The sequence below is a fragment of the Barbus barbus genome (genome assembly GCF_936440315.1).
Source record: "Barbus barbus genome assembly, chromosome: 43".
Classification (NCBI taxonomy): Eukaryota; Metazoa; Chordata; class Actinopteri; order Cypriniformes; family Cyprinidae; genus Barbus; species Barbus barbus.
The window spans coordinates 13704668-13718238 of record NC_136721.1 but is presented as its reverse complement, the minus strand read 5'-3'; the positions used below and the strand labels follow the sequence as shown (position 1 = coordinate 13718238).

At 36.3% G+C, this 13571-nt stretch overlaps 2 protein-coding genes across 3 annotated transcripts in view; one reads left to right on the top strand and one right to left on the bottom strand.

The window, feature by feature from the left end:
• rb1 (retinoblastoma 1) overlaps positions 1-13571 on the bottom strand; it is a 39508-nt gene that overhangs the window by 6320 nt on the left and 19617 nt on the right. For both annotated transcript variants that reach the window (XM_079405396.1, XM_079405397.1), the window contains exons 18-19: positions 7369-7484; positions 2781-2899 (exon numbers count right to left, since the gene is read on the bottom strand). In XM_079405396.1, coding sequence (XP_079261522.1) covers positions 2781-2899; positions 7369-7484 — 235 coding nt within the window. The remainder of the gene's footprint in view (positions 1-2780; positions 2900-7368; positions 7485-13571) is intronic.
• Positions 8699-10743, top strand: lpar6b (lysophosphatidic acid receptor 6b). The gene has a single exon (XM_079405398.1). It carries the CDS (start codon positions 9295-9297, stop codon positions 10336-10338), a length of 1044 nt encoding a protein of 347 aa, XP_079261524.1. The 5' UTR covers positions 8699-9294; the 3' UTR covers positions 10339-10743.

Genomic DNA, 13571 nt, shown 5'->3' with positions numbered 1-13571 from the left:
GAGGGAGATTGACAGTTATTTTGTGTTTCTTCCATTTGCGAATAAGTCACACCAACTCTTGTCACCTTCTCACCAAGCTGCTTGGCGATGGTCTTGTAGCCCATTCCAGCCTTGTGTAGCTCTACAATCTTGTCCCTGACATCCTTGGACAGCTCTTTGGTCTTTTATACAGGTAACAAGCTGAGATCAAGAGCGCTCCTTTTAAGAGAGTGCTCCTAATCTCAGCTCCTTACCTGTATAAAAGACACCTGGTAGCCAGAAATCTTACTGATTGATAGGGGATCAAATACTTATTTGACATTAAAATGCAAATCAATTTATAACTTTTTTGAAATGCGTTTTTCTGGATTTTTCTGTTGTTATTCTGTCTCTCACTATTCAAATAAACCTACCATTAAAATGATAGACTGATCATTTCTTTGTCAGTGGGCAAACGTGCAAAATTAGCAGGGGATCAAATAATTATTTCCCCCACTGTATATAAACCCTGCTGTTCAAAAGTTTGGGATCAGTAAAAATTTTATTATTTTTAAAAAGTTTCTTATGGTCATCAAGGCTGTATATTTGATCAAAAATAAATAAGAAACTGCAATTTTGTGAAATATTATGGCAATTTAAAAGTACAGTTTTTTATTTTAATATACTTAAATATGATTTATTCCTGTGAAGTGAAGCTGAATTTTCAGCATCATTACTCCAGTCATCAGTGTCACATGATCCTTCAGAAATCATTCTAATATGCTGATTTGTTATCAATGTTAGAAACAGTTGTGCTGCTTAATATTTTTTGGAACTTGTGATACGTTTTTCAGGATTCTTTGATAAATAAAAGATAAGGTTTTTTTTTTATAAACAGTGTTTATTCAAAATATAATTTGTTTGTTACAATATACCCTACTATTCAAAAATCTGGGGTCAGTAAATTTTCACTTTTTTTTTTAAAGAAATTAATACTTTAATTCAGCAAGGATGTGTTAAATGGATAAAAAGTAGTGCTGTCAAACAATCGCGATTAATCTCATCCAAAATAAAAGTTTTTGTTTACATAATAAATAAACACTATACACACATATATTATGTATATACCAAAATTATAAACGCAACACTTTTGTTTTTTGCCCCCATTTTTCATGAGCTGAACTCAAAGATCTATGACTTTTTCTATGTACACAAAAGGCCTATTTCTCTCAAATATTGGTCATAAATCTGTCTAAATCTGTGTTAGTGAACACTTCTCCTTTGCCGAGATAATGCATCCACCTCACAGGTGTGGCATATCAAGATGCTGATTAGACAGCATGATTATTGCACAGGTCTGCCTTAGGCTGGCCACAATAAAAGGACACTCTAAAATGTGCAGTTTTATTACACAGCACAATGCCACAGATGTCGCAAGTTTTGAGGGAGCGTGCAATTTCAACGTTGTGGATCGAGTGGCCCATGGTGGTGGTGGGGTTATGGTATGGGCAGGTGTATGTTATGGACAACGAACACAGGTGCATTTTATTGATGGCATTTTGAATGCACAGAGATACCCTGACGAGATCCTGAGGCCCATTGTTGTGCCATTCATCCATGACCATCACCTCATGTTGCAGCATGATAATGCACGGCCCTATGTTGCAAGGATCTGTACACAATTCCTGGGAGCTGAAAAAAATCCCAGTTCTTGCATGTCCAGCATACACACCGGACATGTCACCCATTGGGCATGTTTGGGATGCTCTGGATTGTCTTATACGACAGCGTGTTCCAGTTCCTGCCAATATCCAGCAACTTCGCACAGCCATTGAAGAGGAGTGGACCAACATTCCACAGGCCACAATCAAAACCTGATCAACTCTGCGAAGGAGATGTGTTGCACTGGGTGAGGCAAATGTTGGTCACACCAGATACCGACTGGTTTTCGGATATCCCAGAACCCCCCCCCAATACAGTAAAACTGCACATTTTAGAGTGGCCTTTTATTGTGGCCAGCCTAAGGCAGATCTGTGCAATAATCATGCTGTCTAATCAGAATCTTGATATGCCACACCTGTGAGGTGGATGCATTATCTCGGCAAAGGAGAAGTGCTCACTAACATAGATTTAGACAGATTTATGACCAATATTTGAGAGAAATAGGCCTTTTGTGTGCATAGAAAAAGTCTTAGATCTTTGAGTTCAGCTCATGAAAAATGGGGGCAAAAACAAAAGTGTTGCGTTTATAATTTTGGTCCGTGTATAAAGACACATATACAGCATATATTTTGAAAATATTTACTTGTATTTACGTGTATATTTATATTCATATAAATTATATAATATATAAATATATTTAATAAGCGTAACATTTTTCTTAAATATATACATGCGTGTGTATTTATATATAAATAAATATACACACATTATGTAAACAAAAACCTTTATTTTGGATTCGATTAATCGTTTGACAGCACTAATAAAAAGTAATAGCAAAGACGTATATTGTTAGAAAATATTTCTGTTTTGAATAAATGCTGTTCTTTTAACTTTTTATTCAAAGAAAAGTATCACAGTTTCCAAACAAATATTAACCAGCACAAGAGATTCAACACTGATAATAAATCAGCATATTAGAATATTTCTGAAGGATTATGTGACACTGAAGACTGGAATAATGGCTGATGAAAATTCAGTGCTGCGTCACAGAAATAAATGATATTTTAAAGTATATTAAAATAGGAAACCAATATTAGAAATGACGGTTTTTCCTTTATTTTTGATAAAATAAACACAGCCTTTATGAGCAGAAGACCTACATTTTTTGTAGAAGAGGCTCAGAGAGTTTGAACGGAGTGCTTTGGTGCCTGGTGTGGGAGGCTCGGCCTCGGCCTCTGTTGCTGGGGGTTGATGGCTCGGCCGCACAGGAGACAGATACCTGAGGAAGGGGAGAAGGTTATCAAATTACTAGGGCTGTCACGATTCGTCGATTTTAGTCGACTAGTCGATTTTTAAAAATCATCGACTTCATTTTTCCGACTAACCGGCAAAATACCGGAAGTGGCGCATTTCACGGACGAGAATCCATAAAACACATTTTTAGACTATTTTCCAAGGCTGCATGATATATTAAAATATATTCATAATTGTGAATTCACAAAAGCTATGATTTAATTAAATAATTATATGTGATGCAGTTCTAACACAGTATATGCTCTTTATTTCCATGCGTGTAGTTAAGCACATGCGTCTCACAGCGGCTCTGTTCACAGTAGCTCCACAGAAACTGTTTTCATTTACATGTGGAGCATCTCATACTCCATCTCTGCATGTTGTTGTGAGTTTGTGTTTATTATAACCTTCATCTGGGAACGCAATGCGTGCCATTTCATCAGATTTGTAAGGTAAATCATTTATAAATCTACACAAACACAGGAGAATACATCGTGATTTCAAAATAAAAGCTCAAACCCTCACTCTGAGTTTACACGGTTTGATGTCCACATATTCATATAATTACAGTGGCTGTAGCATTTCTGTCCTAAAGAAATGGAGAAATATTAAAGATTAAGTGTATGTTTGAATTAAATGGTTAATATTAAACAGTAATGTGTAAAAATAATCGTCAGGCCTGGATTGTTATGTTATTGTGAGTTAACAATGTTGACAATTGTTATTGTTCTTTTTCAAGTGTTCAATAAAAATAAATAAATAATAATCGTCAGGCCGTCGGCACCCCTGCAGGCCTTTGTTGTAATGCGTAATCTACATTAGCTCTATTGTTTAGAATACATTATGTATTTTAACAGTTCAATAAAACCCTATGATTTCTTGCTTTTGATTATTAACTAATTATTATTACATCATTGCTATTATACAGGTGCTGGTCATAAAATTAGAATATCATGAAAAAGTTTATTTCAGTAATACCATTCAAAAAGTGAAACTTGTATATTCATTCATTACACACAGACTGATATATTTCAAATGTTTATTTCCTTTCATTTTGATGATTATAACTGACAACTAATGAAAGTCCCTAATTCAGTATCTCAGAAAACAGAGCTCTGTGTCCAAGCACATTAATAGAGAGGTGAATGGAAGGACAAGATGTGGTAGAAAAAAAGTGTACAAGCAATAGGGATAACCGCACCCTGGAGAGGATTGTGAAACAAAACCCATTCAAAAATGTGGGGGAGATTCACAAAGAGTGGACTGCAGCTGGAGTCAGTGCTTCAAGAACCACCACGCACAGACGTATGCAAGCCATGGGTTTCAGCTGTCGCATTCCTTGTGTCAAGCCACTCTTGAACAAGAGACAGCGTCAGAAGCGTCTTGACTGGACTGCTGCTGAGTGGTCCAACGTTATGTTCTCTGATGAAAGTAAATTTTGCATTTCCTTTGGAAATCAAGGTCCCAGAGTCTGGAGGAAGAGAGGAGAGGCACATAATCCACGTTGCTTGAGGTCCAGTGTAAAGTTTCCACAGTCATTGATGGTTTGGGGTGCCATGTCATCTGCTGGTGTTGGTCCATTGTGTTTTCTGAGGTCCAAGGTCAACGCAGCCGTCTACCAGGAAGTTTTAGAGCACTCCATGCTTCCTGCTGCTGACCAACTTTATGGAGATGCAGATATAATTTTCCAACAGGACTTGGCACCTGCACACACTGCCAAAGCTACAAGTACCTGGTTTAAGGGCCATGGTAACCCTGTTCTTGATTGGCCAGCAAATTCGCCTGACCTTAACCCCATAGAAAACCTATGGGGTATTGTGAAGAGGAAGATGCAATACGTCAGACCCAACAATTCAGAAGAGCTGAAGGCCACTATCAGAGCAACATGGGCTCTCATAACACCTGAGCAGTGCCACAGACTGATCGACTCCATGCCACGCCGCATTGCTGCAGTAATCCAGGCCAAAGGAGCCCCAACTAAATATTGAGTGCTGTGCATGCTCATACTTTTCAGTTGGCCAACATTTCTAAAAATAATTTTTTTTGCATTGGTCTTAATTGATATTCTATTTTTCTGAGATACTGAATTTGGGACTTTCATTAGTTGTCAGTTATAATCATCAAAATTAAAGGAAATAAACATTTGAAATATATCAGTCTGTGTGTAATGAATGAATCTTTTTTTGAATGGTATTACTGAAATCAACTTTTTCATGATATTCTAATTTTATGACCAGCACCTGTATATGTACTTCAAGTCATTTTAAAAGCTATTGTTCACTTAGATCCATTTTTATTAGCACAAAAAAATAAAAAATAATTATAGGGCCCTATGAAATTCATTTTATTTCCAAATTCAGTTTTTTACATTTTATTAATCAAAAAGCCTGTCTAATTAATTGAGTTTTACAGTTTTATTAGTACCAAATTCTGTTTTCCAATATTTTATGGATTCCATTTTAATTGTTCCATTAAATTTTAATAATAAAAAGCATCTCCAATTAATTGATTTTATATTAAAAAAAGTATTTTTCAGAAATACTGCACATTTACATTTTTCACCTAAAATTCTGGTAAATAATATTTCTGGTAAATACTCCTTTAAAAAGTGTTTTTTGATTTTAATTTTATTATTATTAGACTAGAACACATGGATATGTTGTCATTCTCACACTATAATAGTGAACTTTGTTTTCAGTGATTTGGACTGAGATGGACACTTGTTCATGCAGTCTGTGTTGCACTTCACTTTTGCTTTAAAAAAGGACTTCATAGAAATTTGGATTTCATTTCGTTTAATAAAATATTTTTAAGTAAAATTGTTGATTTTTTGTGTGGGAAATTAATCGTTTCGATTAATCGAAAAATTAGTCAATAGATTAATAGAAATAAAAACAGTCGTTAGTGGCATCCCAACAAATTACATTCACATTTTGCCAATGAAATAAAATAAAAAATGACCGAGCTAATGAATGTCAGTGCTTAAAATACTGTTCAAATGTTTAAGAGATCTAACGTTTTTGAAGTTTTACAAACAACGAAATACAGTAATACTGTGAAATATTACAATTTAACACAATGTAAAACACACACACACACACACACACACACACACACACACACACACATAATGTTATGAATGTAAATGTAACTTAAAAATCTTTATGTATCCGTTACAACAACTGAGATTAACAAAACATTCAATCTTTAGATTTAACTTTAGAATCAGATCAACAGATTCATTAAAAAAATACCAGTTCAAAAGAATTATTCATACAGAAACCAGACTGATTCAATCATTGAGTTTAACTTAGTCACAGCGGTTTTTGGGAGGAGTTAACTCAGTGGAGGGGAAGATTAGCAGCAAATTAAATATGGTTTGCTCATGCATAATTTGTTTGATATTTGATTTCAAAGGGTATATTGAGCATTTTTTAAAAACACAGACAGTCTATGAATTTGCATGAACTGTAATGTCAACGGTTTCCCACAATTGTACAAAACTAGCATATGAGGCTGACCTTGTTTTAGAGAAACATATTTATATACCACAGACTTACGACAGCTCACAAACAGGCACTCTCTTTGTGTGCATAGCAACTGGGCCTACTTACTTACAAGCTTGTTTGCAACCTAAAAAAAATCCCAGACTTTTGGTTCCTTGTTTGCTAATCAAGAGAAATCACGCCACTTTGTTCTCACGCAAAAGGTCCCCCTGAAACATTAATCTTATACTGATGCAATACACTGAAGCATGACTAATCTGACTTTGAATTACACAATAGCCATTTCAACAACTATCTTTGCTGGGAAAAAAAAAAAAAAAAAAAACTAAATTATAGGCTCAAAAATCCCAGAAGCATTTTATTGTCAGAATAAACTAAAATGAATGTATAAATATTTTTACATTTACCAGCTCATGCATTCTCTGAAAATCAGACTCATGTACACCAATTAAACAATCCCCTTAAAAATGGCCCAATAAGTGTCAAATCACAAGATAAAATCATTTAGTAATCTAAGGAAATTTATACCGCCTTTTTAAATGAAGATTTAAGCTAAACCTTTTGCTACTCGGCGTTGAGGTATTTTGTGTCAAAGTCTGAGGGTAAGGTCCTTGTGTTTGAGCGTGAGAGAATAAACGCACTAAAGATGTTGATTCAGATGTGAGGTTCACATCGGCAAAATGATCTTGTTCTGATTTTGTCTCCTTTCCCATGCACTGGTTATGCAACAACATCCTATGTTAGAATGGTGCACATTTCCTCTTTAACCCAAATTAATTTTAGACGTCGCAGCTGCATTTGCAGCATCCTGTAAGCAGTGGTAGAAATTGACTCCAAAAGAGTTGATTCCTCAATATAAATTAGTTCTAGTATCAAAGGTAAGCAGTACAGGAATTGATTCTTACACCCTCTTAAACAGGATGTGGTCTAGTTCCGAGGGATGACTTACAGGTCAGCAGCAGTGTGGTTGTGATGTAGGGGTTGGTTTAGTGTCGCGGGGGGCTCTGCTTGTTCACCAGGTCCTTCCTCACGAGACTGTTTGAGGAGGTCAAAGAGCGGAGAGTCCTGCACAGAAGAACAAGATGTTGAGTTACATCACTGATCCGAAACTGAGAGCGCCTCATAAAGAGGAACCGATTAGAGAATACAATGCGTGTTATACTGAATAAGGCACTGTTTGAAATTTCATTTGAACAATATGTGATTAATAAATTCATTTATTTTATTCACAATTTTTTTATAAAGTAAAAAAAGTTCACAAATTATTTTAAGCTATAAAAAGACACTTTTACAGATGAAAAAAAAAATAATAATAATAAATTTTTTCCTTGGTGATTTAATAATAATTCACACTTCTCACACACACAGTTAATACCTGAAAGATAATAAACAGAATTTTAAGAGGAAAAAGGAATGAATTAAAAGGCTGAATCTTTTTTTACATTTGCAAGCTTTTTACTCAAATAATTTCATTCAAATAACCGGTTGGACAAAAAGTATAATGAACTTGACACTCCCTTTATTTTTCAAGCTGTATGAGTTTGCTTAATATGTTGTATGCATGATGTCACGTCGAGTTAAATGTGAGAACTTTGGACTGGCAATCCTTTGTAAGTGCCTAGGAATCGATGAGCAATGTGCTCTTGCATACAACACACATACAACAGACACCTTATAATCAAAAAGAAACAAGGGAAAAGCAAAAACAAAAACAAATACGACAACCCACTTTCTAGCAAAGGTCTGAACAATCAAGGGCCCCAAAATAAAAAAACTAAATATATTGTATGACTATCACATATGCCTTTCTCAAAAACCTAATTTTCACAATGGGATTCATGTTGATTTTAAACTATAAAATAAGCCAAATTAGTCTCAAAGACCGCTCATTCTAGCACTAGAGAATCACAAATAATTAATACAACTACATAATATACTTTAAGCACTTTGCACAAACCATCTTTCTTATTAAGTAATGACCAATGATTCATGGTTTAGGTGGCACCAATCTTTGATATGGAGCTAGACCTCTTTACTATGCTAACAGCAGCAAAGAGTCTCTACTGTATATTCTTAATATTACAGAAACATTGCTTGCCTATAATATCGTCAACCATGATTCTAAAAGAAGCATTCAAACCAATGTGAACTCTACAGGCAACTCAATCTCATGTCTGGTGCGTGCATGAGAGAGCAACAGATAAAGAGGTGGTGCTTTAACTCCAGCCCCACCCTCTCGTCTGCCTTCCGGTCCTCCACATGAAGACAAATTCATTGTGTAAACCAGAGACTTAACAGCAGGTTGGGTTCTAAAAGCCTCACAGGGCTACAACAAAATGACAGGCTATGACTAATATCTGGACGAGACAAAGATGATCACGCCTCAAGTCACACAGCGATGGGAAGCCAATTAAAAGGAACAAGAAACTGAAATGAAACCAGGCTGGTTAGTGGAAATTTCACATCATTCTTCTTCGTGAAGAACATCAACTGGTGTGGATCCTCCTTTCATGAAGGCTCAAGACTGAGGTCAAGAATCTTCTGAGCAATTTGGAACTGTGGATATGAAGGAAAAAAACATCTAGAGACCAACGTGCTGTGCCGGTAAACAAGGGGACTATTTATTCAACCACACGCAAAGCATCCACCATGCCTTGTGGAGAGGAAAAAGAAGGTAAACTGATGTGGTTTGCTCATGCAAATGCTTACGTGAGCTTTTTGAACATCTGAGTGGTAAGAAGCTCCTTCTGGCAGCTTTGTCAAGTGTATAAACACTGGATTTGTATACTTTTACATGGATCTTCATGGAATTTCATGTTTTGGTTCTGACCTTTAAAAGCACTGACTGAATCCTTTTTAAGCCAAACTCTAATCGATGACAATGACTGAGAACAAATCAAACACAAACTGTACCAAAGATGACTTTAAATATGTGTTATACAGCTCCGTTTTCAGTATTGTCTTTATTCTTGGGCTGCTCTTCAACATGGTGGCCATGTACATTTTTGTTTGCAGACTGAAAATGCGCAACGAGACCACAACATACATGCTGAACCTTGTGTTCTCAGACACCCTCTTCGTCTTCAGCTTGCCTTTCAGGACGTTCTACTTTATTAACCGTCAGTGGCCTTTTGGCAACGCTCTCTGCAAAATCTCAGTGGCCTTGTTCTACACCAACATGTATGGGAGCATCCTCTTCCTCACGTGCATCAGCATGGACCGCTTCCTGGCAATCGTTTATCCCTTCGCGTCTAGAACGTTGAGGACCAAGCGCAATGCTAGAATCGCCTGCTCTGTGATCTGGGTGGTTCTGCTGTCAGGAGGCCTAACCTCAAGTTTCATAATGGACACCACTTCATATACAAACAACGAAACGTACTGTTTTGAAAACTACTCAAACTCTCAGTGGAAGTCCAAGGTATCAAAAGTCGTGGTGTTTATTGAAACCGTAGGCTTCCTGATTCCGCTGATGATCAACTTTATCTGCTCCATGAGGGTCCTACAGACCTTACGACACCCGGACAGCATCAACCGTGGAGGGCAGCTGAACAAGGCTAAGATATTGCGTATGATTGTGGTGCACTTGCTTATTTTCTGTTTTTGCTTCATTCCGTACAATGTCAATCTAGTCTTCTACACGCTGGTCCGAAGTCAGGTTATTACAAACTGCACTGTGGAGTCAGTGGTCCGAACAATTTATCCAATTGCATTTTGCATCGCCGTAACCAACTGTTGCTTTGACCCAGTGATCTATTACTTCACCTCCGAGACGATTCAGAACTCTATTAAACGGAAGTCTTACGCTGTCCACAAAAACACGTTGAACACCACAATCAACAACAGTGTTAACAGAAATGATTCGATGAATAAAATAACATCTCTTAAAGTTAAATTCATCATAGAACAGTCTACAATATAACCAAAGTCCATGCAGAAATTGTTTTTTATACCTATTTTATATTAAATGCTAATTTGACATACAATGTTAGAAATTGGTTGGTACAGGAAATATAGACTGATAACTAACTGAAGACCACTGAACTTGCAGAAGTATGAAGTTTGAGTATCAAATTGGTGCTAGAATGGATGTGTGTTTACAGGCTAAACTCAACTACCATTTTCTTTAATGGATTATTGAACCTGTAATTGTATAAGAACTGTATATGACTGAAACCTGACAAAGAAAAATTTGTATTTCATATAAACTACTCAATTAACTAAATGTTAATTGAACCTTATTGTAAAGTGTTACTATCTAAAAGTTCATTATTTTGTTTTACATTTCAATGTATTCATGCAATAAACCTCTAGTTCATGTATAGTAATATTCAGCAAAACTGCCAGTCTCTTACAACAAATGACACTTGGGACAAAAATGTTACGATAAAAAATTCCCATGTGTCGTTTCATGTTTATTCCTAGGCAATTCAGACAGTTTGTATTCTTTTCCAAGCCAAATCATGATTAAAAGTAAACAAATCCCATTATATCCGTTAGTCTGAGGACAAACAGTAAGGGGAAAAGGGAGTGACTGAGAGAACGATGACATTATGTGGGCTTTGGTCTACTGATTGTATCGAGGTTTGTCAAATGTCAGAAATTAAGCTGATGACGAACAGCTCTGCAGGGAGTGCCGCTTGTATGCGGTTAGAGATTTACCCAGCAATAGCTCAAACAGTATTTTTATAATCTTTTTAAAAAAAATAAAATTATGACGATTTCTAATTTATATTATCTTATTTTATTTTTAAAAATCCTTTTTTGAATACAGTTTTAAAAACATGCGATGAAGGAACAATGTCCCAAATCAAAGCTGCATTTCAGGAGCGTTGAACAGGACTGAACGAGCCCTGCCCCATCACTCACACTGCATTCCTTGCGCAATCACATGCCCGAGGGCCACGCTCATAAACACTCAAAACATAGCTCTAAAGGGCATTTTAAACAGTATGCGATAGGCAGCAGGCTTTGCATGTGATCTTGATGCCACACACAGGAGCCTGAATGAAATGAGCCAGTGCAACTCTGGCCAAGACAATTCCAGCTCAAAGCTTGTTAGTTAAAAACTGCACTTCTGAGAGTGATTACTGTAAATGTCTTTTTTGGATGTAAATACTACTAAAATGAACAACATTTCAATTAAATGCCATTTATTTCTTAATAAAATGCCTTGCATGCACAAAGTTACAAAAATTAATAAATGATTCACAAAGAATGAACTAAGGGAATAAGGAAACTGTGACCATGCTACCTAAAATGCATTTTTGGTTATAAATAAAATGCCTAGTAAGAGGAAACTGGTAGATTGACAAAAATAGTATCTTTGTTGTGTGTGTCACTAGCAGCGGGATTTCTGTGCATTAATCTGGCAAGTGGTTCCACTTCCAGAGTGACCCTAAAAGGCATTAAAGGCATGTGTGTAGTAGGGGTCGACCGATATGTGTTTTTCAGGGCCGATGCCGATTATTACAGATCAAGTAGACCGATAACCAATATATTGAACCGATATATTTGTCTGGTGTAAAAATGAAAATGAATGTCAAAATTAAGAATAACAAGGGCTCTGACAAAAATGGCCTTCCCTAGTGTTGGTTGCACTTCTTACTCTTGTCTTCCATGCATCCATCTACAATAAGGGTAATATATAAAGAGAGAGTTAAAAGTGGGGCCACTGTATGCTTCATGATTAAGCCTATGAATACTAAATACTACAGCTAAACAGCTTGGGGAAATGTAAGTATTTGGCTTCAATAATTTACATGTTAGAAATGTATGTGTAATAGCATAACCTCTCATAATTCTTCATTAATTATTTTCGGTTGACTAAATCATAACCTACAAGAGGGGACTATTCAATTCATCATCTAATGCACATCAATTGATTAAATTTAAAAAGCACAATGTATATAATAAGTGTAAATAATTTAATTGTCTTCATAGCTACATTGTAGAAGTTGCGAAGAAGACCGCAACTATTGCTCTGCACCTGTAGCTGGTGTGTGGTGAGCGCACTGGCGCCGTTGTCCTGTGGCTGCCGTCGCATCATCCAAGTGGATGCTGCACACTGGTGGTGGTTGAGGAGAGACCCCCCCCCACATGATTGTAAAGCGCTTTGGGTGTACAGCAATACACAATAAAGCGCTATATAAATGCATCATTCATTCATTCATTCATATTTTAATGAAACTATAAAACTAATAGCCTGTTATAGGCTCACTTGGTTCAATAGCCTATTGAAATGTCCCAATTTCCGTCATCATAATCTTGGCCTATGTGACAGTATCTTAATCTTGGCCTATGTGACAGTAATTTCCATTAGTTTTCATTTACAGTGCAGTGCAAATGAAGGCATACAACATTAATTTAATTTATCTTTTAATCAAATGAGAGTTAAACTCAAATGTGGCAAACAAATGGGTTTAGTATTAAAATTAAAACATGGAAGAAATAGCGTATTGTGTGATTGTTCTTTTAAACAAAAGTTGTAATAATTGTAGTAGTATTAGTAAATAAACCGAACTTTTATTTTGACGGGTTGCCATGAGGACTTCTTAAGTTTCTGTAGCCTATTTATGATATGACGATCGTTTTACTCAAACGAAAAAGTCAAATGCTCATGAAGTAACTCTCAGAGCAGTTCTGGGGATGATGTTCATATATTTATGTCCTCATTTAGTGACATGGCAGATGCAGAAAACACCGCGAGGGTCGCGCACTTCAGTGTGTGTGTGTGTCAAAACCGCGCGTCTGTGCCATTCACATATACAGAGACACGCCGAACATGCAGAATTCATATTCAAATAGTCTTTTTGCAGCTTAATGTTTACAGATAGTCCATATTGTGAGTCGATTTAAGTGTACTGACCTACTTTTGATTAATTCATCCAAACTTTGACTAATTCCGTGACTCCGCGTTATACAGTAAATTCCATATGACTGGATTCCGCGATTCCCCCTGCGTTTCCCCCATCTCGGAAACCATAAATAGATAATATTGAGGTTTTTACAACTTCAGTGTAGTGGATTGTAATTTATTGCAACTTGTGCAACGTCTGCTGCTGCCTTTGAGAGATAACTGATGCGTGATGAAGCAGCACCAGTTAGCAAGCGCTTTCGGTGTGAGAGTGCTTTTAGTCTTCCACGTTGATTGGT